Source organism: Vanrija pseudolonga, chromosome 4 (assembly GCF_020906515.1).
Source record: "Vanrija pseudolonga chromosome 4, complete sequence".
Lineage (NCBI taxonomy): Eukaryota > Fungi > Basidiomycota > Tremellomycetes > Trichosporonales > Trichosporonaceae > Vanrija > Vanrija pseudolonga.
The window spans coordinates 2,302,019-2,324,174 of NC_085852.1; the positions used below are offsets into that span (position 1 = coordinate 2,302,019).

At 62.6% G+C, this 22,156-nt stretch overlaps 8 protein-coding genes across 8 annotated transcripts; 3 read left to right on the plus strand and 5 right to left on the minus strand.

Moving 5' to 3' along the window:
* Positions 1-264: 264 nt before the first annotated feature.
* Positions 265-10,986, minus strand: atxn2 (Ataxin-2; the record flags this gene model as incomplete). Its single annotated transcript, XM_062772722.1, has 8 exons — positions 9,862-10,986; positions 7,677-9,770; positions 6,866-7,636; positions 4,779-6,826; positions 2,382-2,762; positions 627-2,319; positions 442-555; positions 265-404 (listed from the first exon to the last, which is right to left on the minus strand). The coding sequence occupies exons 1-8, from the start codon at positions 10,352-10,354 to the stop codon at positions 265-267; spliced, it is 7,734 nt and encodes a 2,577-aa protein (XP_062628706.1). The 5' UTR covers positions 10,355-10,986.
* An 871-nt stretch (positions 10,987-11,857) lies between these two features.
* Positions 11,858-13,257, minus strand: ERV14 (ER-derived vesicles protein ERV14). The gene is made up of 8 exons (XM_062772723.1): positions 13,160-13,257; positions 13,053-13,114; positions 12,976-13,003; positions 12,837-12,877; positions 12,666-12,778; positions 12,483-12,605; positions 12,406-12,428; positions 11,858-12,323 (listed from the first exon to the last, which is right to left on the minus strand). Exons 1-8 carry the CDS (start codon positions 13,170-13,172, stop codon positions 12,313-12,315), a joined length of 414 nt encoding a protein of 137 aa, XP_062628707.1. The 5' UTR covers positions 13,173-13,257; the 3' UTR covers positions 11,858-12,312.
* Positions 13,258-13,450: 193 nt separating this feature from the next.
* On the plus strand, positions 13,451-14,388 carry LOC62_04G006159 (uncharacterized protein; the record flags this gene model as incomplete). Its single annotated transcript, XM_062772724.1, has 2 exons — positions 13,451-14,241; positions 14,289-14,388. 2 exons carry the CDS (start codon positions 13,451-13,453, stop codon positions 14,386-14,388), a joined length of 891 nt encoding a protein of 296 aa, XP_062628708.1.
* Positions 14,389-14,614: 226 nt separating this feature from the next.
* NOP16 (Nucleolar protein 16) lies at positions 14,615-15,480 on the minus strand (the record flags this gene model as incomplete). Its single annotated transcript, XM_062772725.1, has 3 exons — positions 14,615-14,823; positions 14,865-15,181; positions 15,317-15,480. The coding sequence occupies 3 exons, from the start codon at positions 15,478-15,480 to the stop codon at positions 14,615-14,617; spliced, it is 690 nt and encodes a 229-aa protein (XP_062628709.1).
* A 368-nt stretch (positions 15,481-15,848) lies between these two features.
* Positions 15,849-17,167, minus strand: Psma6 (Proteasome subunit alpha type-6). The gene is made up of 8 exons (XM_062772726.1): positions 17,004-17,167; positions 16,928-16,958; positions 16,725-16,817; positions 16,586-16,667; positions 16,455-16,541; positions 16,204-16,397; positions 16,101-16,166; positions 15,849-16,062 (listed from the first exon to the last, which is right to left on the minus strand). The coding sequence occupies exons 1-8, from the start codon at positions 17,024-17,026 to the stop codon at positions 15,889-15,891; spliced, it is 750 nt and encodes a 249-aa protein (XP_062628710.1). The 5' UTR covers positions 17,027-17,167; the 3' UTR covers positions 15,849-15,888.
* Positions 17,168-17,364: 197 nt separating this feature from the next.
* LOC62_04G006162 (uncharacterized protein) lies at positions 17,365-18,014 on the plus strand. The gene is made up of 2 exons (XM_062772727.1): positions 17,365-17,602; positions 17,716-18,014. Exons 1-2 carry the CDS (start codon positions 17,398-17,400, stop codon positions 17,871-17,873), a joined length of 363 nt encoding a protein of 120 aa, XP_062628711.1. The 5' UTR covers positions 17,365-17,397; the 3' UTR covers positions 17,874-18,014.
* SPAC19B12.01 (TPR repeat-containing protein) lies at positions 18,010-20,800 on the minus strand. The gene is made up of 2 exons (XM_062772728.1): positions 18,182-20,800; positions 18,010-18,137 (listed from the first exon to the last, which is right to left on the minus strand). Exons 1-2 carry the CDS (start codon positions 20,773-20,775, stop codon positions 18,071-18,073), a joined length of 2,661 nt encoding a protein of 886 aa, XP_062628712.1. The 5' UTR covers positions 20,776-20,800; the 3' UTR covers positions 18,010-18,070.
* Positions 20,801-20,965: 165 nt separating this feature from the next.
* Positions 20,966-22,152, plus strand: PPM1 (Leucine carboxyl methyltransferase 1; the record flags this gene model as incomplete). The annotated part of the gene is made up of 4 exons (XM_062772729.1): positions 20,966-21,065; positions 21,113-21,760; positions 21,799-21,999; positions 22,041-22,152. Exons 1-4 carry the CDS (start codon positions 20,974-20,976, stop codon positions 22,150-22,152), a joined length of 1,053 nt encoding a protein of 350 aa, XP_062628713.1. The 5' UTR covers positions 20,966-20,973.
* Positions 22,153-22,156: the final 4 nt, after the last annotated feature.

Below are 22,156 nucleotides of genomic sequence, written 5' to 3' on the forward strand. Positions count from 1 at the left end.
CGGCGTTTGCTGCAACGACGCTAAACTCATTGTTCATTCGCCTCGACGCACGCTTCTCCCTACCACCTTCGACAGCCACACACTGGCTTCGCCGCTGCTGACTCCCCACTGACTCCCCCCACTGATAACGCTTCGATCTCACCCACCGGCCCCCACGGCCCCCCACGGCCCCCACGACCACGCACGCTCGCGTCGCACGCATGGCACGATACATCGCACCGACTACAAGCCAGCCCCGCCCGACTCATAGCCATGACTTTCGCCTCATCCCTTCGACCCATGCACCGGCGATCCCTCAAACCCATGCTGGGGTGGCGCTGGCGGCCCACCCTGCGGAGGTAATGACTGCTGCTGGAAGTGGGGCTGGCCTCCCGGCTGGCCCGTGAACGACAACTGCGGCTGCACTGGCGGGTTAGCAAAGGCTACAACAATCAAACCCACTGTGAGGAGCCTGGTGTGGGATTTGGCCCGTGTAGAACATCGGTCCTCCGGGGCCGGGTCGTCCAGGTCCGTTGGGGTGGTACTGCATCTGAGGAGGGAAGAATTGGGCGTTGGCTGGGGGAGGGTTAGTGGCGGAAACTGAAGAGGGCTTCGGGCTGCTGCTACGCAGCCCTCGCTGTACTCACGAGGCATGCCATTGGGGAAGTACAATGGCATTCCGTTCGGCCCAGGGTGGGGTGGCTGCCCATGGTGGCTAGGCGACTGGCCCATCTGCTGAGGAGAGATGAAGCCAGAGCCAGGCTGGAACATGGGTCCCAGCATACCGCCCTGCATCTGCGGGTGCATGCCTGGCGGATACCGGTAGTAATTCATGAACTGCGGAGGCACGCCACCTTGCAACATCGGAGGAGGTCCCTGGTGAGGCGACGACGGGTCCTCGCCTTCAAACGACCCAGGCTGCATGCCCGGGTGCACAGGAGGCCCGCTCAGCGCGACAGATGAGCGGCGACCAGTGTATGGCCACTGGGGTGCCACTGCCGACGCCGACGGCACCTGGCCGTGCCTGAAGGGGTTAAAGTCGTCGCGAGGGTTGACAGTCAGGCGCTTTGGAGGTCCCTCGCGGTAGAACGGGTTCTTGGACGAGTTTGAGGTCGACGAGGCAGCAGCCGCAGCCGCACCAGCACCGGCCAGGACCGGCGTGCCTGGCAGCTTGGCAGCCTGCGAGGCAGGGCTGTTGACTGCCGACGAGTCGGATGGCTTGAATGCCGCTGCAGAAGGGTTAGGCTTGAAGACAAACGCCGACGCGTTGGGGTTCAGCTTGGCGGCTGCTCCACCCGAGGTGATGGAAGTGTGCGACGGAGTCGGCGAGGTGACGAGCGAAATGTTCTGCGCTGCCGTCTCCGGCACGGGCACTGCAGGTGGTGCCTTGCGTTTGAACGGAGGGATCTCTGGAATCTTCATGGCAATCTTCTTGGGGCCAGCCGCCGCCGCCGGCTTTGGAGCATCCGGCTGAGGCGATGGGGGAGGGCGGGCGGCAACCGCAGCAGCGGCGGGGGGTGCCGGCGATGGCGAAGGCGACTTGGACGCCGCCTTTGGCTTCTCCTCGTGCAGCGCCTTTGTGGCCTTCTCCTCAATGGCCTTCTGCTTCACCTCGTCCTTGGTGAGGATCGGCAGAATATCCTTGGGGATAGGGAGCGGCACCTTGAACTTGGACTGCCACGCCTTGAGGTCAGACAGGACGTGGGCGCGCTCCGTCTTGGCCATCGACTGCTTGCGAGCCTCGACGCGTTCCCGCTCCAAGTTGACAAACTGGCGTGCCTGGTCCACAACGGCACCCATTGGGGGGATGGACTGGAGAGCAGGCGACGTGCTGAGCGGCACAGCCGCGGCGGCATCAGTCCCGTTGGACGCAGGAGGAACTTGGCTCGTGCTGCGCATCATGGTCGTCGGCGCGGCACGGGGTCCCTGCGAAGCGATCGCTGGGTCGATCACTGGGTCGGCAGAGGATCGGGTGGGGATGGAAGCGGGGGTCGGGGAAGGAGCCTGGACAATGGGGATAGTCGGGGCCTCGGCGGCAGCAGGCGCAGTGGCGGGAGGGGCCGAGGGAGCCGAGCCGTTGGTCTTGCTCGCCGGAGTAACGGGAACAGGAGCGGCGACCTCTGGGGCCTTGTCGGCGGCGGCGGCGGCGGCGGCAGGCTTGGCCTCTGCCTTGGGTTGCTCGGGCTTGCGAGCGGGGATTCCAGCTCCGCCCTTGCGCGCACCAGGCGGAACGTAGGCGTTGGGGTTGCGAACGACGCCAGAGTACTTTTCCTCCTCGTCCTTATCACCTGGGGTCGCCTGACCACGCTCTTCGGCCATGTGCGAGTTATTCGACGTTTTCTGTACGCGCACGGTTAGTCAACTGGCACTGTTGTTGTCGCTGCCACAGCAACACAACGCACCGAAAGGATCTCATTCGCAATGCGGTCAGCGTCGCGCTCCCGCTTCTTGAAGCCGGCGCCCGAGCGATCAAGCTTGGTCGTGTAGATCTCCTCATCATAGTCGGTCTTTGCGCCAAACAGACGCTCATTGACCTCGAACTGGTCCCAGGGGATGGTGCTCATCGGTCCGCCAAAGGTGATGGTGTCGCGGTTGCCAGCGGGGCTGCCACGGCCGTTGGCAGCGCCGTTTGGCGCGTCATCATCAGGTGACCACGGCTTGAGCTCGCGCTCGCCACCGCGGGCATTGGCCGAGATGTCGGTGTCTGTCTGGAACTCTGGGGGGTGGCGTGTGAGCACTGAGAAGCTCAACAGGCAGGGGCGCTGGCACTTGGCGCTGGCGGGCTGGTTTCCCAGCAACCACCAGCTAGTTTACCCGCGCGCCTTAAGAACCACTCGGCACCACTCACCTTTGTGGGACTTGTCCTCCTTGAGTCTGTTCGCGTCAGTCGCGCCGCGAGGGCGGTTGGGGTGCGTTACGAACTCGGAACCCCGGTTCGGCGGGGTCGAGGCTGCCGTGCTGCCGCCACGGCCATAGCCCGCCGATCCGGGTGGTCCGCCTCGCCACGAGCCGCGTCTGTGGATGATCAGCATGAGTCATTCGTGGTCTGGCTCGGACAGGTGGGCGGGCACGATCGCCGCCTCGGGGTCCGACGGGCGACGAGCCTCCCTCCGTTCTGGCACTCACCCTCCGCCACCGCCGCCTCCTCCGCCACCTCCTCCTCCGCCAACCGGGCCGCCCCGTCCTCCGCGCCCGCGTCCTCTCATCGAGGTCATGTCTCGTGCTCGCTACGTCGTTACCGGGTGGTTAACGTGAGAGAGCTGCGGAGGTGTCAGTCGGGGACTAGATGTGGTGAGACAAGCGAAGGGGCAAGAAAGAGGCAACAATAGAAGAGAGGGGAACAAGGATGCAAGCGCGGGGCATCAGAAGACGACCTTGTTGCACAGGGTCCAGAGAACCAAGGCAGTGTGTGTGTGCTGTGTGTTTTGTGCTGTGTGTTTTGTGCTGTGTGTCGCCGCGGCCAGCGAGCAGCTCGCCGCTAGCCAGCCAGCTTGCGACGACGCAGGACGCGGTGAGAATCGGTGCTCGGGCCCGCGTGCACACGCGCCGCCGCGCGCGGGTGTAGTTGCCGGCCGGCGCGGTATCCTGCGCCGGGGGCAGCGGACCGTGCGTGCCGCCGCGACGCGAAGCGGCGTGGGGTGGGCTGGCTGCGTCTGTCTGGTCCGAGTCGCCCGCCGGCCGGGCTGGTATGGCGGGCTGGCTTGGTCGCTGGGTCACACGCCGATCCACTCACCAGATGCCGGGGATGCGTGTCGTGTGATTTGGGCAGGCAGCGCGCTGTCGTCGAGCGTGGTGCGTGCTGGCGAGCGGGGCGAGGAGCAGTCGCACCGGTGATGATGGGCAGGCAGGTGGGCGGCGGCGTGGAGGCCGGTAAGGAAGGGGGAAGGAAGGTCACTGGCTGAGCGCGCGGGTGCCGACGTCGAGTGGGGGGGCTCGGGGGTCGTCGGATGGTGCTGCTGCGTGTCGCGGCGCTTTCCTTGCTGCTGCTGCTGTCGCCGTGTTGCGTATGTATCGGTGCTAATGATACAAGGTTGCAAAGTGTCGACGCGCAAACTACTGGCGAGAGCAAAAGGAAGGCAGGCCTGTTGTCGTGAAGCAGCAAGCGCGAGGCGGTAGCGTGCAGCGTGCAGCGTGAGGCAGCGCAGCCAGCAGCCAACCGTCAGCGAGTGAGACGTGCACACGCGCGGGGGGGAGGGGGAAGCAGAAAGGGGCGGCGGCGGCGGCGGCGAGACAACGGCAGCACTTGTGGTGGACGGCGGCATCAGAGCCAAGCAAGGCAGCCAGCCAGCCAGGCAGCCAGCCAAATGCCAGCCCAGCCAAGTCCAGCCAGCGAGCCAGTACAATGGCCCACCATCACCCACCCACCCACCGGGCATGCACGCACAATGGCATCCCATCCCCCCATCCCCTGTCGTTTTGGCCCCGCGACACCACTCAAAGGACAAGACGGAATCAAATATCAAAGCCCACTCCTCCCACGCCAGCGCGGACAAACCCTCATTGTGGCGTCAGGGAAAATGGCAGCCTGTTCATGCGACACAATCCACGTCCCAGACGGATGATGCATACAGACAAATGCGCAAGTCAAGAGTTTGATGGGAGAGAGAGGGGTAGAGGGGAGTGTGTAGTCCTACGCCGTGGTACACGGCACAGGCTACATGGCAGAGACAGAGAGAAACAAAGAGATAGATGGAGGGAGAGGCGATAATGAGATGAGAAAGGCGACAATACCGCTGTTATGAGCGGCCTCGGCGGGCAAGCTCCAGACACTCTTCTTCGAGCCCAACAACGCGGCTCACTTGCACGCCCCCTTGTTCGAGAATGTTGACACCCTCGCATTGGACAAAGTCGGGTGGCTCCTCGACGCCCAAAAAGACCGTCTTGACGTGGGCGCGAACGAGCTCGTGCGCGCAGCTCGGGCCGCCAGACGTGCGAACAGAGCACGGTTCCATTGTCGCAAAGCACTCGGACTGGGCGAGCACTTCAGACGCCGAAGGAAGAGAAGACTCGGGGTGGGAGTCTTCCAGCTCCGTCATTCGCTCGCGGAAGTTTGTCAGGGCGTTGGCCTCGGCATGTGTGTTGCCCGGAATCTGGCGCGAGTATCCGTCTGCCAGGATGAGACCAGCATCGGTGCCAGTGACAGGGTGCGTAAAGGTCGAAAAGTAGGGCTTGAGGGTCGCAAAGAGCGGCTCGGACGTGGGGAGGAACAGCGTCGAACCAACACAGAATGCAGTGGGCGAGACCGGGCACTTCAAGGTGAGCTCGAGGCAGTGACGCATGATGGCCAGGTTGAGGGGGTCTTCCGAAGTCGGCTTGATTGGTGCAGGAGCCTGTTCCACAGGCTTGGGCTGAGCCGAGACGTCAATCGTGACCGACTCGTCGGTGTTCTTGCGGTCAAACACCTTGACGGTGGAAACAAAGGCTTCGCTGCCATCCGAGCCGGGGACGAGATTGACCAAAATCTTGGCCTTCTTGTTTGCCTGGAGGGTGACCACGACGCAACGGGAAGCAGTGGCAGAGGGCACCACGGGGCTGGCCGCGCCAGACAGAGGTGCGCTGCCCGCCTCGGCACCCGCGGCGGGCTCTGGCTCGGAAGCAGCAGTTGTAACACCCAGCTCGGCAAGGCGCTTCTCGTACTTTGCAATCTTGTCGGGCTTGTTCTTGCGGCGCGCAATCTTGAGCTTTTGCAGCATGGCCTCCACTTCCTCTTCCTCCACCTTGGACAGGGCCACACCGGCGTCCTTTTCGTCGAGTGCGAGAGAGATGTCCGCAAACGCACCAGCCGGAGCATCGGCAGCTTCGACAACAAAGGTGCGCTCCGTCTTGGACATGTTGGTGATGACAAAGCCAGAGTTGGAGGGCCACTCGCCGGTCGAGGTAGGAACAATGTCCAGCTTGGTGACGTCGAGCGAGAGCGCGGGCATCTTGCGCACCGTTGCCTTGACCAGCACGTTTTGGTCGTTGAATGAGTCGAGTACGTTTTCAACAGCAATCGTCTCTTGGAAGTTGCCCACCATTGTCGGTGTGAATGAGAATGACGCAACCTCCTTGCGTCCAAACGCCGAAATAACTCCGTATCGGCCGAGGCCGAGCTTGAGATTACCAGAGGCAATGGATCCCGAAGTGCGCATGCGGAAGACGCCAACACAGTCGCTCTTGTTGTGGATGACAATGGTGCGCGACTTGATCTCGCCGCGTTCACAGGTGCCAAAGTTGATGGACGACTGTTGAACCTCGAGGACCGAGCGGACACACGATGATCTAATCACGAGGTCCCTAACAGGGAGCTCGGACAGCTCGGTGAACGACTCGCCGACAGCAGAGCTGAGAAGAGAGTGGTCATACTCCATGAGCTTGATGAAGATGCGAGACTCGGCGCGCTTGGCTCTGGTCGAGATGTGGGGTCGCGTGGAGCCGTTCGGAGTCATGAGAACCACAAGCTGGCGCGACGATCCCGGGGGGACCGTCAAGACACGGGCCGCCACAAACTTGCCGCCGCTGACCGAGTTCTGGAACTCTTTGCGCAGGGCCAGAAGGCGACGGACATACTGCTCCTCCTCCTCGGAAGTGAGGTGGGTGACAGCCTGGGTGGAGCGCTTGGCCTCGTGTTGCTCGATCGCGACAATGAGCTCGTCTGGGCTGAGCTTGGTGACGTCCGAGACCGATGCCGGGTCGCCCTTGAGCTCGATACGCTTGCCTGTCAGGGCTGGCGACTTGGAGCCTGCCGACTGCGACTTGAGGATCGGCGCCTTGAGGATCGGCTGGATCGTCGTCGGGCTCGAAGGAGCGTCGGTTCGCGACCCCACTCTGGAAGGTGTCGTTGGGGGTGCCTGGTCACGATTCCGACCTGGCGTAGAAGGGTCACGTCTGACACTCGACGGCTCACGGTGTCTTCCGGGCGTAGACGGGTCCCTCTTGGTGCTCGAACCCGACTTGACCTTCTTAGGCTTGGGCTCCTTGAGGTACAGGCCGTTGGCCTTGGCAGCCGCCGAAAAGTCAAGTTTGAGCACCTTGGGGTGCTGGCCAGAGAGCTTGGTCTTGTCTTCGTGCGAAATCGACTCCAGAAGCTGTGCACGCTTGGAGGTGGCAGGGGTGCGGTGGGCAGAGATTGGGGGTCCGGACGCTAGGTCAAGGTACTCGGCATCATCGAGCAGAGTGCGGTCCTTGAACGTGCAAGAGTCACCGTACAGCTGCACATGCTTGCCACGGCCGCCCTTTTTGAGGGTTGCCGCCAACGAAGAGCCGATAGAGGCCTTCTCGCCCTCCTTGACGCCTCTTGTGACACTCTTCTCGCGTGCCTTGGACTTGGACGGCGGCTTGGAGTCGTTGGCTCCCTGGTCCTTGTCTTGGAGTGACTCGACAAAGCGCTCCTTGAGGTTGCCATTTGGTCGGTCCGAGTCGGCCGTGAGGTAGTTGTACTTGGCCAGGATGGCAGGTGCCACTTGGGGCACAGGGGCGTCGCCGGCCTTGACATACAGCTCGACGTCCTCTGGCTGCGAGGCCGTGAGGTCCAGGACAAGCGGCTTCTGCGTGAGGTTCTGGAACTGAACCGTGCGGATAGAGGGCGAGTTGATGACCACCGAGCCAAAGTCGAGGAAGTTGCTCCCGGAGGGCGTAAGAATTCGGTAGAGGTGAGAGTGCAGGGTAACATTATAAACTGTCCTGTCAGCCACAAGTCACGCGAGCAGACAACTCACCGTCAACGTTCTTGGATCGCACTTCAATGAGCTGGTTGTTCTCTCTATTAAAGAGGTTGCGGACAAACACCTGCTTTTCGTATCGCTCGTTTATTCTTCGGGGGAAGAAGTCGATTCGCTCAGTAACCGTTTCGAATGGTGGAATGACAATGATATTTCTGTTGGTGTTGAGAACCTTTGAAATGGCGGCAATCTCAACACGAGCGGATAACGCGCTCATGTTCTCGATCTGAATGGTGGTCGACTTTGATGCGCCGACGGTAACCTCTCCAAAGTCGATAAGGTGACCAGATGGGATAGATATGATGGACGTACACGACGTCGCGGTGCAGTGAACCGCTTGTCTTGTGCGCGCTCCTGGGCGGGAACGCTGGCTCGATGGAGCCCAATCAAAGAAGAGCTTGAACGACGATGACCTGAGGGCACCAGCGACGTCTGGCGGGTTGACCAGGTCGCGTGCTGGTCTGTACATGGCAAAAACGCGGTACTCTGTGCCAGGGCGCATCGTGAGCTCCTCGATCTGATTGGGAATATCGCGGTCGCCAAGGTTATCTGATGGCTTGGTCTCCTCTGTTGGCCCTGTCTCGTTTGGAGACAAGTGCTGAGAGTCCTCGTCATCAGACTCGTTCTCTCCTCGCGTCGGTCGGTAGCTGGATGCCCGCGAGGTGACGCGTGAGAGCGGGCGCGATGGCGGAATGGAGCTTTCGCGGTCACTGACGCCAAAAGCCGACCAATCTTCCGACTCATTAAGCGTCCGGGTGTCCGTCGTCACGCTCGACGCATCGGTGAAGACGTGCGACCTTGCGCTGCCGCTGGCTGGCCCGGCAGCCTCTGATGCTGCGTACCTCAATGTGGAGGCAATGTCGCGACCGCGGTTAGAGTCCCGCGTGTCCTTTGTTGACGTCCGCGAGAGAACCTCTGCCCTCTTATCGCGTGGGCGCACGGGCACGTCCTCGTCAATGTCCTCGCCCGCCACTCCTGCCAGCCTGTAGACGACGTCGTAGCCAGGCGTAGCCGAGAAGTGGACGTCGATTGGCCTATCGCCCATGTTCTTGGCAATGACGAGCTTCTTTGCCCACGAGCCGTCTGGGATTTGACCAAAGTCCAGCGATGTGCCGCTGAGAATGCGCAACGTGTTGTCGTGAGGGCTGGCGCCGCACGAGCCGGTGGCTCGAACATTGACCGCATTTCCTGATTGGTGCACATTCGAAATGACAAAGTCAAAGTCAAACTCTGGCACGGGGGCCAGAGGGCGGAGAGATAGCCGGAGGTGACGAGACGACAAGGCAGGCAGGGGCACTGGTTCGGGCGAGTTGTCGACTCCAAAGACGTTCTCAGAGTCGAGATCCCGAAGAGAGAACCAGACGCTGTCCTTGTGGCGTGCGTTGACGACAGTCGTGTTCCAGATCAGGTCAATCTCTGAGCGATTGACGAGAATGATGTCGCGGTGAGCTTCGGTCCCCACAACATTGTCGCAGCCAAAGTCGATGAGGAGCTGGCCAGACTGGAGCTGTGGGGCGGTGGCGAGACCGGTGGCGGGGTCTATCAATGCCGCCGAGAAGAATGAACGGCAGACTGTCGCGAAGAACGGGAGGGCAACGTTTTGATGGGCCTGGGGCCCAACCGGGAACGGTGGGCTGAGTGTGTCCGCTGCGGCGTCGTCCCACTGGGCCGGTTTTGTCGCGCGGACGAGGATGGAGCCGTGGACCGAGAACGACCGGTGGACAGGGTCAGATCGGCGAGTGGAAGCAGACGCGTCGCGAACAATACTTCCTGATGCCGACATGCTCGACTGGGAGGCGGCATTCGAGCCCGTGTCTGAGAGGATGCTGGTGCTCGCCGCTGACGGGAGTCTGGGGACGGGCGAGAGCTCTGTATTTGTCCCGGCTGCGCCAGCCGGTAACACACGTGGGGTAAAGCCGTCGTCTGTTGACGGGGTTGAAGCGCCACCTGCTGGGGACGCGGGCTGCGACGATGTGGGCTGGAAGGCGAGAAACACTGTCGTGGTCGAGCCCACGGGCAGCGAGAGATTCAAGGATGGAGACCCTGCGCTGTTCGATAAGGACGAGGTGGACGATTCGGAAGACGACGGAGCTGAGATGCCAGGTCAGCATCGCATCACACGAGCAGAGGGTCACGGCGGTCACGGCGGCAACGCCGCCGCTGCCGCCGCTGCGTCACTCACCTTTCTCGTCGTCAGCCGCCCAGAACACGACCTGGTGGCCTAGGTCCGAGCCAATTTCAACGTCCACTTTGCCGTCCGAGACATTTCTCAGACCAAACGAGCGGACTCGCTTCTGGCCACCGGCCGCATCGAGATATGTCGACTGGACATGGATCCAGCCTGATGGGACGTCGGCGAGCTGAACCAACGTGTCTTGCGACGCGATTGCGAGGCGCGATGCCAATGACGTTGGAGATGGGTCATTCTGAGCGCGAAGGGCGTGGGCAAAGCCGTTCTCGCCACCGCTGCTCGCGACGATGGGGATAGGAGCAGACGCCGAGGTAGCCGTGTCGATGGGGGCCGCGTCGGCACCATTGGAGGCTGCTGGCGCCGAGCCCGAGCTCGTGCCCGAGGTCGCCGGAGCCGCAGCGCCGACAAAGCCCTCGGCGATGCCAATAATGCCCTGCACGCCGGCCTCGACGGCGTTCTCGAGCGACTGGACAATGTGTGCCATGGTAGGTTGTGCGGGGGTGCTTCGGGAGGGGTGGTGAAGAAGGAGGCGGCAAGTGAGTGGTGCCGCAGAATTGTTCGGGAGGGGGGGGGTGGTCGGACGAGGAGGCGACGGGCGACAAGTTGTTGTTGTTGCCGAGCTCACGGGGCTCGGCGGTAGAAGCAAAGGGGCGAGAGGGGGGAAGTGCGCAGTGGAGCGCTGGCGCTGCCGCTCTGGGGGGTTCTAGTGACGATTCATGATGGCCACTGTCGAGAAGATAGGCAAGTGTCGAGCTGGCGTGTCACGCGAGCACGGCGGGGGAAGGGGGGAGAGGGCGGGGAGTGGAAGAGGAAGGGGGTGTGTGATGCGAGCCGCGGCGTGGCGTAGAGTGTGTGTGCAGTGTGGCGATGGGTCCTAGCGTGGTGGTCGTGTGAGACGTGTGTCGACGAGGGAGGAAAGAGACTTGTTTGCCGGGGGTGTCGGACGAGTCGAGGCTGGCAGGACAAGGCAGGCAGGCGATTGAATATGGTAACACGGGCACTGTCACTGGCCGGGACAGACAAAAAGCCGGCAGGGAAGGTTGCAACGATCAAGATGGGACTGGATGGGGTCTTGTCGATGCAAGCGGCGTAGAGGCCAGAGCCGCGCAAAGTGTTGTTGAAGAAGAGTGCGGAAGGACGAGGGCTGCAAGACGAGGTCGCGTTAGTGAGCAGGCAGCAGGCAGCAGGCAGGCAGGCAGGTTGCGGCAGTGGTCGACCTAGTCCAGGGTGATCCAGTCAGTCTGCCGCCAGCAGCCCGCACATCCCCAAACTCTGTTTTCTAATCGGACTTTAGGGCCGCCCTAATAGCTTTTTGTATTTTGGTCACTTGGATACTAATCAGGATGCATTAGGAATTAGGAATTAGGAACTGACCTTTAGTGCGGTTTGCATTCGTCGTGGGCCAAGTCGTCTCCTCGGCCTGCCTTGCCTCGGCCTCCCCTCCTTCTCCCTTGATGCACCTGGCACACCCGCTGACCGACCTCCCTCCCCTCGTTAGGCCCACATGATACATTTTCCTTCCGTTTACACGGTGCAAACGCCTTGGCAAAGAGTGGGAGCGTGGGTTGGAGGGACGTCGACGACGAGTTTCGCCGCAGCCGCAGCCCTTGCCGCACGCCCACGCCCGCGCCTCTCTGCCATGTGCCTGCTGCAACGAAACATCTAAGGCCAGAGAGCGACGAGACGAGAATCAGTTGCCACTTTGAGTACCGGCCGCCGATCTGACCGGCTGCAGCGTTGCTGCTCCAGTGGAGTGGCTCAGTTCCAAGGCCCGCGTCAGACTGGCACCATCAAAGGCAAACAGAACACTGGCTGCTGGCCGATGAAGCGAGCCGCTAGCTGGCAGCCAAGTTTGCCATCTGGGCACACGACTCCCCCCATCATCGCGGCCCGGTGGCCAACCCCGCAACCCCATCGCTCGCTGTCTGTCACTGGAACGTTGTAGCGCGGTTCGCATGCAACTAACAGCGGCGACCAACGTGACAACCTCCGAGCCGCGACTGCTCAGCGTGGGTCGTCGGCTTCGTCGGGTGCTTGGCTTGACGTCGTCAAGATCCGCGTCCATCCGCTTACCGCTTGCACGCAACGCCGCCATGGCCCAACTGGCGGGCCGAACCCCACCGCCAAGCCCATCGTCTCCGCTCATCTGGGTCCAAAACGGTCCATTACGGGGCTGGCTACCAAAGCATAAAGTAGCAGATCTAACAGGTCGTCGTCATGAGTCCCAAACTCATCCATCCACATGCGCTCCCCTCCCCCGGCCCACGCAGGATGATGCATGGCCTCTCTCTACTCGTCTCGACTCTCTCTCTCGCTCAGCAGGCACAGGGTGGAACGTGGCGACCACAAACGCGTCGTCACTGCCATACGCACGACACGCGTCGGGGGTGTGGCAACTCGCCAGTCCACCCACCCACCACTGTTAAGCCAGTGGCGACCCGCTTACTCGCTGTCTGCTACGTTGTCAGCTTGGCACGAACATGACAGTTGGCAGACGTTGCCAGTCGTGTGACACGTGTGTCAAATTCTACCCACCAGAGATGAGAGCGAGGATCATGCTGCGAGAGTGTTAGTTGCTGCTACGTTTGCGGTCATCGTAGCACCGCACTCACCGGTAGAGGTAGTAGAAGAAGGAGATGAGGTAGAAGCCGAGCTTGATGAACGACTCCTTCTTGTGGCCAGAGAGGGTACGGAAAATCTCAGTGGCGTCATACATGTGGTTCTTGCCCAAGATCCTGCAGACGATCGTCAGCGCCCGACCGTGTGCGTCACAACGTCACGCCAACACCACGCACTTGTTGACGTTGTAGGCGACGAGCGGTGCGTTGAGGAGGAACGCGAGCCACTGGGAAGACAACAGGAACAGGAGGGTGAGGAAGGCGTGCGCAATCATTTCTGGGAGAACGAACTGGCGGTTGTCAGTGGGCTGTCCTCACGAGCATCACGCAGCCACGGGCCACACGCACTTGGTTGAGCTTGTTGCAGAGGTCGATGGGGTTGATGTAGTCTGTTGCCGTCAGCCAGGTCTGTGCGACGGTGCGCGCAACACGCCGGTGGAGCCGGTGCGGGCCGGGCGGCGCGCGCCAGCACGACGAAGATACCCACCGCACTCAAGGTCCGAGAACATGATGATCTGGGGTGGTTAGCTGCTGCTGTCGATTGAACGCTTTGCAGCAACTTACAAAGAAGACCATGGTGAAGAGGAGCACCGCGGCCATGATGACCGCGAAGAGGAACAACCATCCTGCAGTGTGTAAGTGAATGCAAGCGTACCCCTCGCCCAACGCACCTTCGCCGCCCATTTTGATTAGATGTTTGATGTAGGAGGAAGGGGAAGAGCAAGTTGCGATGTAGTAGACCGGTGTGTGGGAGGTGTGACTTGTCGACGTCGAGATTGTCGTCGTCGTTGGCCGATCGATGTGAGAGCGAGCGTACAAGGGACTGACGACATCGCGTGGCAAAAACCGCCACAACCCGGCCAAATGGCCCAAAACCCCGCACGCGTAGCTTGTGTCCATCGAGGCCGCCGCATGCAACAACAACAATCGGTGCATCACTCTTGCTTCACACACCACACAACATGTCGCGCGCAAAGCCGTACTCGCGCAAGCCGGCCGCTGGCGACCCCGACAGCCAGTGGAGCCACGACCTGTACGACGCGTCCCGCACGACGCTGGCCGACAGATTAAGCGGCAGCGGCAGTGGCAGCTCATCCAAGGCGTCCTCACGGTCGGCGGCAGGGCCCAGGTCGTCGTCCTCGTCGTCGCTGCTAGACCGCCTCGGCTCGTCATCAGCAGGCCGCGAGCTCCTCCCCTCCTCGCCTCTGGTCGGCGGGTCCTCCTCGTCCAAGCTGCACGGCTTCACGTCCAACGCGCCGATCTCCGCAAACGCAGGCAAGGAGCTGCTGCCCGGCAATGGCAAGGCGGCGCGCAGCGCGCGCAACTCGCGTCCGCGCGGCGGCGCCGTCGACGCAGGCCAGCGGAACCTCGTGGCCTCGAGCCTCGGCGCCGCCCTCCTCTCTAACAACAGCCGGCGCGCAGAGACCTCGGTGTCCATCTTTGGCGCGGCACGCGCGTCAACCACCTGGGTCCGTGTCGAGCGGCTGGCGAAGGGCACGACTGCCGAGGACGTCCTGTCGGCTTTCGCGCCCGCGCCGATCCTCAACACACGCGTGCTGAGCCGTAACGCCGACCGCACGGCGACGATCGAGCTCGAGCTCGCGGAACGCGCCGCGGCGGACGCGCTGGTGGCGCAGTACGACGGCGTGTTTGCCGACGGCGACAGGCTGCGGCTAAGCATCAAGACGAGAGGTGGGGGACAGCAGCAGCAGCAGCGGAACGGCGGCGGACGCGCGCCGGCGCCAGCTTCGGGGTGAGTGGTGTGCGGGAGCGGTCACGGGACACCACTGACATCCCCAGCAAGCTCTACTCTGACCGCGTGGACCAGCGTCCGTCGGCGGTCGCTGGTGCGCCTGCGTCGGGCGGCGCGTCGCTCGCGTCGAGACTGAGCCGGAGGTAGGCATTAGGTGGAGGGACAGAGGTCGGCGACAGGGAGTCGGCGTCAGCTCGGCGACACTACGCGCATCATGTACTATCACGCAGGGCTTGTGCCAGGACAAGCCCATATGCCATCTAATGTAATGTACAGTACTACAGAGTTACACTGTGCGGGGGGTGCGTGTGCCACAACGACAAGAGGACCAACAGTCGCAGCAAGCACGCCTCGCTTCGCTCGGCGCGGCGGCCTACGCCAAGAGCTTCTGCACACCGCCAGCCTTGCGCACCATGCGCTTGAGCTCGCCCGGCGTCTTCTGCCACACGTTGAGCTTGCGGTCCTTGGCCATGGCCTCGTAGTCGTCGCCGTGCTTCTGGACCGACGAGACGAGCCACATGCGCTCGGCGGTGGACGTGTGGCGGATGACGGGCGCGGCCGAGGCGGCGAGGCTTTCCAGCTCTAGTCGATGTCAGCGGGCTTCTCCCAGTGTCTTCACTCACTCCTCACGACCTCCGTCTTCGCCACGACAGGCGCGAGCGGCGCCGTCTCGACATTTAATGGCTTGGCGCTGCCACTGCCCTCCGCTTTGGGCTCCTCAACCTCCACAACCTCCTCCTCGTCATCGAGCACAATGTCGACAATGTTGCCGTCCGCGTCGCGGATAATGCGGCCAAACGACCCGCTGGGTGCCGGCGCGGCCTCGGCCATGTCTGCGTCGCCGTCGTCGTCGGTTGGCGGGGCGAGCGGCAGCTTGACGCGCTGGTTGCGCGCGCCCTTGTCCACTGGGATCGAGGGGAGGAGGCCGAGGGCGGCGTAGCTGGGTGGGTGGGTTAGCACAGTTGGCACACGGCCCGCCAATAGAGCTGCGAGGAGGATGCGAGCTAGCAAGTCGTGCAGCCCGCCCCTCGCCCTCGCCGCCGCGGCGCGGTAGCTCGCGCAGCTCGCGACTCACTTCTGGAACACAGTCTTCTTCTTGTCCCAAGCCTCCTGGAGCGCCTCGGGGCCCTTGAGGGGCGGCGCCTTGCGCAGCTTCTGGTGCATGCGGCGCTTCTGGTTGAGGGAGGGCTTGGTGCTCCTGTGAGACTTTGCCTTTGAGCGCTGGCGTGGGTTGGCCATTTTGTCGGTCTTGTTTGTGAAGTGTAGTGGGTTGAGTACGGTTCAGTGACGATGGGCAAAATATCTCAGCCGGATGGAGGTTAGGCACGGGTTGGGGGCGACCGTGGGAAAGTGCCCCAGGCTGGGACCACCTCCATCACCACTCGCTGTCCTCGCTGCTTCAACGTCGCGACGTCGAATGCACATGCATGGGCCGCTATCGCAAGGAAGCACGCCCACAGTGGCGCCAACTGCTTGCTCCGTGGATTGTTGCGGCTCTGCTCAATTTGGAGATTGAGGGGGAGGGTTCAACGAGACCCTCGGTCAACTCTGGCTCCTGCCAACTCCCCTCGCCCGCCCTCGCCCACCACCCCACCCACCCCACCCCACATATCTACCACCATACATCAATGCACTGCTATACTGCCTCTAGTCCTTCTCGCCGACACGCGTGAGCCACTCGTCGCGCTCGGCCTCGTTCATCTGGCGGAAGCGGCCGGGGTTGGGTCCCGTCTCCTCGGGCGAGGTTGACGCGATACCAATCTCAATCTCGGTCGCCTTGAAGTCGGTCGCGCAGACGTTTGACAGGCACTCGATGGCGAGCTGGGGGGTGAGTTTATCTTCCGCCTCTAGCCACCCACCTCGATGACACCCGCGCGGTCGAGGTTCAGGCTGCCGTTCTCGACAGACTTCCACTTCTTCTCCAACTGATTGTCAGCTCGAACAAGGAAGTGGTGAGCTCACAAAGTTGGTCGCCTCGGTCTGCTTCTGTCCCGACGCAACGGCCTTGTAGCCGACAAAGTATCCGGCAGGGTCGACCATGAATGTCTGGGGGCCGCGCTCCTCGTCAATGCCGACAAGGATCATGGCGATGCCGAGGGGGCGCATGCCCGCGCGCTGAGTGTACACCTGGTTGATGTTGGCCATGCGCTTTGCGACTGGCGGGGTATGTCAGTTTGATTTCCATGGGGACTCGAGCTACCCGCTCCACTCACGCGCATCAGGAGTAATCTCGTAGCCAAACTTGTAGCGGAACTCGGCCGCCTCTGATCGTGTCCTCTGCACCTGTGCGCGGGCGTCGGCTGATACGTAAGCATGGGTCAACAGAACAACATGAGCGACCCACCAATGCGGCCAGTGACGACAGCGCCGATGGTGGGGGTGATCTGGAAGATGTGGGTGATGGTCTCGGGGTCGAGCAGCTTGTCCTGGGCGAGTCAGACCGCCTTCCTTCTCATTGTTCTTGTAACGCCAGCCACACGCACCTCGACTTTACGCTGCGTGATGAGCACGGCCGTGTCCTTGCCGCGGATCGCGACGGCGGTGATGCCTGCCGAGCTGATGGCCTTGAAGGCGTACTCTGTGGTGTGTCAGCTGGCATCTTGGCTCGTTCTGCAGCTACGCACCGACTTGGTACAGCTAAAGGCAGGGTCAGTAGTGGTCTCAGCATCACGATTGTCAGACTTACACGGCCCTCGGGCGAGAAGACAGTGAGGTAGCTGTGGTGTGAGTTGGTGCCCATGTTCCAAATCAGAGTAACTCACCGGTCGTAGGAGGAACGGGACATGGTGGGAGGGGAAGACGGGGGTAACGAGGTCGAAGGGAGGCAGTGGCTCAACTACTGGCGTGGGGTGTTACTTCCACAAGTCGAGAGACGAGGACGACGAAGACGGAGTGAGAGAGAGAGTCGAGGAGGAGTCGAAGTGGTGGTGATTGCCAGTCGTCGATGACATCCCTCGTCTGTTCGAAGAGACGTCAGTGTCTCGACGACACGCGTTGAGCCCGCGCATGGAAACCACGTGGTAATTATTCTTTCGGCATTTTCTCCCCATTAATCCAAGAAAGTTACATCACAAGCAGGATGCTTTGCGGCGGCGCAGTGCATGCAGGTAGTTGTTGCTTTCGCTGCTCTCGTGACACCACCAACACACCACCACAATGGCCAAGTCGCTCCGCTCCAAGACCAAGCTCGCGGCCCGCAGGCGCAAGGCCCACGAGTCGCACTACGCCGTCGCGAACGCTGCCCGCACGGCGCGTATCTCGGCCAAGCTGCTCAACAAGGACGGCGGCGAGGAGCAAGACGCCGAGGGCGACGACAAGATGGCCGAGGGCGGCGAGGAGGAGGACGCCGAGATGGGCGAGGGTGAGTGTTCCGGCTGGGCGTGTGGGCACTGCCGTGCTTCACGGCGTGTGCAGCCGCCGCAGCTCGCCACACCACGACAAGGACAACGACAACAGCGACTAACCCCCCGCCAGAGACCAAGAAGATCTCGACCTCGGCCCCCCGCGAGTCCCGCCGCGAGCAGTGGCGCGAGAGCAAGGGCATGGCCCCCCGTCCCAAGCTCAAGGGACAGAACAAGCTCGGCCGCCCCATCTCCCGACACAAGGCCGGCAAGACCAAGCGCCGCCGCTAAGCCGCTCCCACATCACCACCATCACCGACGAGGAGCCTGCCAGCGCCAGCACCGACTCCAACTCCCCAGCTGCTAGACGACTGTTGTACGAGGACGACGAGGAGATACCCCCAGGGATCATGGATAACTATGCATACAGCCATGGCATTTGGTCTAGAACGTGGCAAGTGATGATGTGTGATTGTGGTGGGTGAGGTCTAGTCGGAACGCTTGAGGTCGTCGAGCAGCTCCTTGAGGTTGTCCCACTCGGGCTGGTCCTCAAACCTGGAGAGTTAGCTAGAGGACACCATAGAGGGAGCTTTACTCACGCGTCCTTGGTGCGGCCCATGAACGTCCGGACGATACCACGAGCCTGGAAGCGCCAGTCGCCGCCCTTCTTGCCCTCGACCTTGGGAACACGGGGGCCAAGAGCAGTGAGCGTGGCGACGAGGTCCTCCACCTCGTGCACCGCGTCCCTCCAGCGAGCAGGCACACGCTCCACCTGCTCGTCGTTGGCGACGCTGACACGGTACGCGCGGATGTAGTCCTCGATAGCGCCGGCCCAGTCCTCCTTCCATCGCAGGAGACGCGCGTGTGCCTTCCATACCCGTGCGCTGTCGCTCACCCGAGGGAGGATGGTGTTGTCGAACAAGCGCTCGACGATGGGCAACAGGCCCCAGCCCTCGTTTGATGTCCTAGGCGGCTTGCCGTCGGCGGGGCCCTTGCCATTGTTCCAGTCATCGCGGGTGACGCTATCGACGAGCTTGTCGAGCACCTCAGTGTCGACCGCGAGGATAGGGTCCTTGGATCCCATCTCCTCAATCACGCGCGTCATGGCACGTGCAGACTCGGCCAGCTCTCCGACGTCAATGGCCACTATCATGTAGTTCTGCCACATCCGCCAGTTGTTGTAGCTTGTTCGGAGACCAGACTTGAGGGCACGGAAAGCGAGCGTCTTGTTCTCGAAGGTGACCGGAGGAGGGGTCTCTCCCTTGGGGACGCCCTCCTCGTTGAGGCGGAGGTACACGGCGGCGAGGTTGTTCCAGCCCTCGCTGTCCTCGTCGCGGACGCTGACCTCGCGCTTGAAGGCATCACGGGCCTCGCTCCAGCGCTCGAGTCGCATGAGGGCGACGCCGAGAGTGAACCAGACCTGAGGGTAGAGGGGGTTGATGCCAAGTGCGTGGCGGAACGCGGGGACGGCCTCCTCATACTCGTGGGCGGAGGTGTACAGCGAACCAAGCGAGCGCATGGCGCGCGAGCTGCTGTGGCCCGAGACCTCCCACGCATGCTTGTAGTGCTGAATCGCGCGCTCACGCACACCGGCAGGATCCCGAGGCGCGTCCTCCGAGTTGAGGGTGAGGTCACCGAGCAAGCACCAGAGCTTGGCCTCGCGAGCCTTGCCCATCTTCTGGCGGCGAGCGTCGCTGAGGCTCGACTTGCCCAGGGAAACGACAATGTCCGACTCGATCTTGCGACCCTCGAGCAGGTCCTTGACGATACGCTCGGCCTCGGCCTCGCGCTCCATACGCTGGAGACATGCGACGGCGTCCTCCCAGAGCTCGAGGCGGGTGAAGATGTCGAGCGCGGAGCGGACGACACCGAGGCTGAGGTAGCGGTTTCCGAGCTCGCGCTCCATCTCCCACTTTGAGGGCAGAGGGAGCTGGTGGAAGTACTTGAGGCGCTCGGCGGGCTCCGAGTCGGCAGTGGGCATCTGCTCGATGAGAGCCGCGAGCTGGAGGGTGCTGCGCTCGACGGTACGCGAACGGGTAGCCTCAAGACGAGAGCGGAGGAGGAGCGCCGTGGTGTGCACGCTCCAGTTGCGAGGGTGCGGGATGACGCGAGCAACAAAAGGCGTCATCTGCTCAACAGTGAGGCCGTGAGTAGGCGAGCTGTTCTTCTGCGCGAGGCAGAGAGACAACAGCAAGGCCTGGTCGAGCGGGTGAAGTGCCGGCTGGTTGGCGGGGTCAAGGTGGCTGAGACGAACAGAGGAGTCAGGCGTCTGGGTCACTTTGGTAAACTCGGTCTCCTCGAGGAGCGTGTCATCGTTGAGCGCGAGGCCCTTGGGAATGTTCACGGGGACCGCGTCCTTGGCGTCGTCACCGTCGCGCTGCCTGGACTCGGCGAGCAGAACGAGCAGGGGCGTGTCGTCGACCTGGAACTTTGTCCGCTTTCCGAAAGCGCCAGTGAGCTCAAACTCGAGACCCGACGTGCGCGCAGCGGCCAGGAACGCCTGGTTAGCGGCCTTGTCGTTACCGAGGCGGTTGTGGAGGAGGCCGATCTCGAGGTTGAGCGAGGCAGCCGTGTCGGCGTCGGGCGCCTTCTCGATAAGCGCGATAACAGCACTCAGCACCTCGTCAGCCAGCGCAACCGGCTCGTCAAGCAGGGCGAGGTGGATCAGGTGCGAACGGAGGAGCCACCACGGGATCGTGGCCAGAGGGGTGGGCTGCTTCGCGAGGAAGGCGAGAATGCGAATGCTGAGAAGGAAGAGCGCAGGGTGCGTCGCGAGGTGGTACGCCGGCTCGCCGAGGAGAGTGAGGAGAGGCAGCGCGGCGGCGTTGGCAGCCGTGTTGGCAGCCTCCTTGTCGGCCACAGCGGCGCCAGTGACGGCCGCGATGACCTCGCTGGGTCCGAAGGCGAGGTCCGGGCCGGTCCAGTTAGCCTGCACGAAGGCGTGCTGCAGTGCGACAGCGGCAGAGAGGAGGACGAGCTGGTCGTCGGTGCTGAGCTCGGCCTTGGTCGTCGCTGCTGGCGCGTCGGCGAGCTTGTCGAACAGGCCCGGGACGGCGGCCAGAGCGCGCTTGGTCTGCTCGGCGAAGAGGACGCTCTGGAAGTCGGCCTTGGCGACCGCGCCCGAGAGGTCGGCGTCGGCGGCGCCCGCTGGCGCCGCGCTAGCGTTTGCGAGTGCCCATTCTGTCTGGGACATCTTTTTGCGTGTTGTGAGATGTGTGCGATGGAGAGCACTGATATTGTTGTTCATCTCATCTCGCGTCTTCCATGACGACGATGCTGACTGACCCAACTTTTCCTGCACGTGACAAAATCCTGGGCGGGGTTGTTGACAGCCTCCACTTTGGACTGCCAACGTCATTCTCGTCGTCGCTCTCTCTGTCTCTCACTTGCCATGCTGCCCCCACCTCGCCCCACGCCGTCGGGGTCAACACACCCCGACGATGCGATCAGGTCGACTGACGATGACGCCGCAGCGTCAAGGCTGTGAGTGGAGCTGCTCGGTCCAGCCATGATCAGCTCACACGACCCAGCTCGGCCGTTTCGCTCGGATACCTCGACGACCCGTTCGTGTCCCTCCTGTACCGCCCCCAGCGGATCGGGAGGGATAGCAGCGCAGCCCACAAACCACCACTAATCAATGTCGGAACGCACCATCGCACAGCAGCGCTCGACGCCGTCGTCGACTCCTTCCTCCGGGCCAGTGCGTCTTCCCCGCAATCTGCACAGATCGTCTCCCTAGGCGCGGGGAGCGACACGCGGTTCTGGCGCCTTGCGGCACGGAATGACGTTCGACTGGGGAAATACGTCGAGGTCGACTTCCCCCATCTCACCAGCGTCAAGGCACAGCGTATCGCCAAGAGCAAGGTGTTGGTGGCTGCGCTGGGGCAGGGCGAGCCCGTCGGTACTGGCGCAATAGTACCCCCGGCCAAACCGTACAAGGTTGGGCATGGCGGCGCGTCCCTCACGTCGGAGCGATATGCCCTCCTCCCCATTGACCTGCGTACCCCCGGCGCGCTGGACCAGATAGGCGCCTTGCTCGACCCCGACGCGCCGACCCTCGTCATATCCGAATGTGTCTTCTGCTACATGGAGCCCGAGGCGAGTCGGGACGTGCTCGCATGGTTTGGGAGCCGGTTCGAGAACGTTGCATCGGTCGTGTACGAGATGTGCGGCTTGAAGTGAGTTGTGGCAACATACATCGCAGCTCACGCCGCAGCGATGCCTTCGGCGCAGTCATGAAGCGCAACCTCGCGGCTCGGAACCTCTCGCTCCCAGGCGCGGTCCCCTTCCCCACCCCTCAGTCCCAGGCCGAGCGTTTCTTGGACCCAAGGTTGGGCGAAGGTGTGTTCACCAAGTCTGGGGCCAAGAGACTGTGGGAAATCCGGTCCGACGTGGTCAGCGATGCTGAGCGGGCAAGGTAGGCTGTAGAGAGAAGAAAGTCTCGCTGACAGCCACCAGGATATCAAAGCTCGAGTTCCTCGACGAGATTGAGGAGCTGCGCCTCGTGCTCAGCCATTACGTTGTTGCTTGGGGCAGCAAGGGGCCGCTGCTCGACGGTGTGGGGTTGTAGACGC

Excerpts from the sequence above, each read along its gene's own strand:
- ERV14 (XM_062772723.1), bottom strand. Across the intron at positions 12,878-12,975 it reads GTTCTCGGACCTTGAGTGCG|ACTACATCAACCCCATCGAC; the intron begins GTGGGTATCTTC and ends TGACGGCAACAG. Across the intron at positions 12,779-12,836 it reads TCTGCAACAAGCTCAACCAA|TTCGTTCTCCCAGAAATGAT; the intron begins GTGCGTGTGGCC and ends GACAACCGCCAG.
- Psma6 (XM_062772726.1), bottom strand. The coding sequence starts at position 17,026 with ATGTCCCGTTCCTCCTACGACCG. Across the intron at positions 16,542-16,585 it reads TGTCGTCACTGGCCGCATTG|CCGACGCCCGCGCACAGGTG; the intron begins GTGGGTCGCTCA and ends CTTACGTATCAG. Across the intron at positions 16,167-16,203 it reads AGACCGAGGCGACCAACTTT|TTGGAGAAGAAGTGGAAGTC; the intron begins GTGAGCTCACCA and ends GCTGACAATCAG.
- LOC62_04G006162 (XM_062772727.1), top strand. The coding sequence starts at position 17,398 with ATGGCCAAGTCGCTCCGCTCCAAGACCAAGCTCGCGGCCCGCAGGCGC. Across the intron at positions 17,603-17,715 it reads GGACGCCGAGATGGGCGAGG|AGACCAAGAAGATCTCGACC; the intron begins GTGAGTGTTCCG and ends ACCCCCCGCCAG.
- SPAC19B12.01 (XM_062772728.1), bottom strand. The coding sequence starts at position 20,775 with ATGTCCCAGACAGAATGGGCACTCGCAAACGCTAGCGCGGCGCCAGCG. Across the intron at positions 18,138-18,181 it reads ATGGGCCGCACCAAGGACGC|GTTTGAGGACCAGCCCGAGT; the intron begins GTGAGTAAAGCT and ends CTAACTCTCCAG.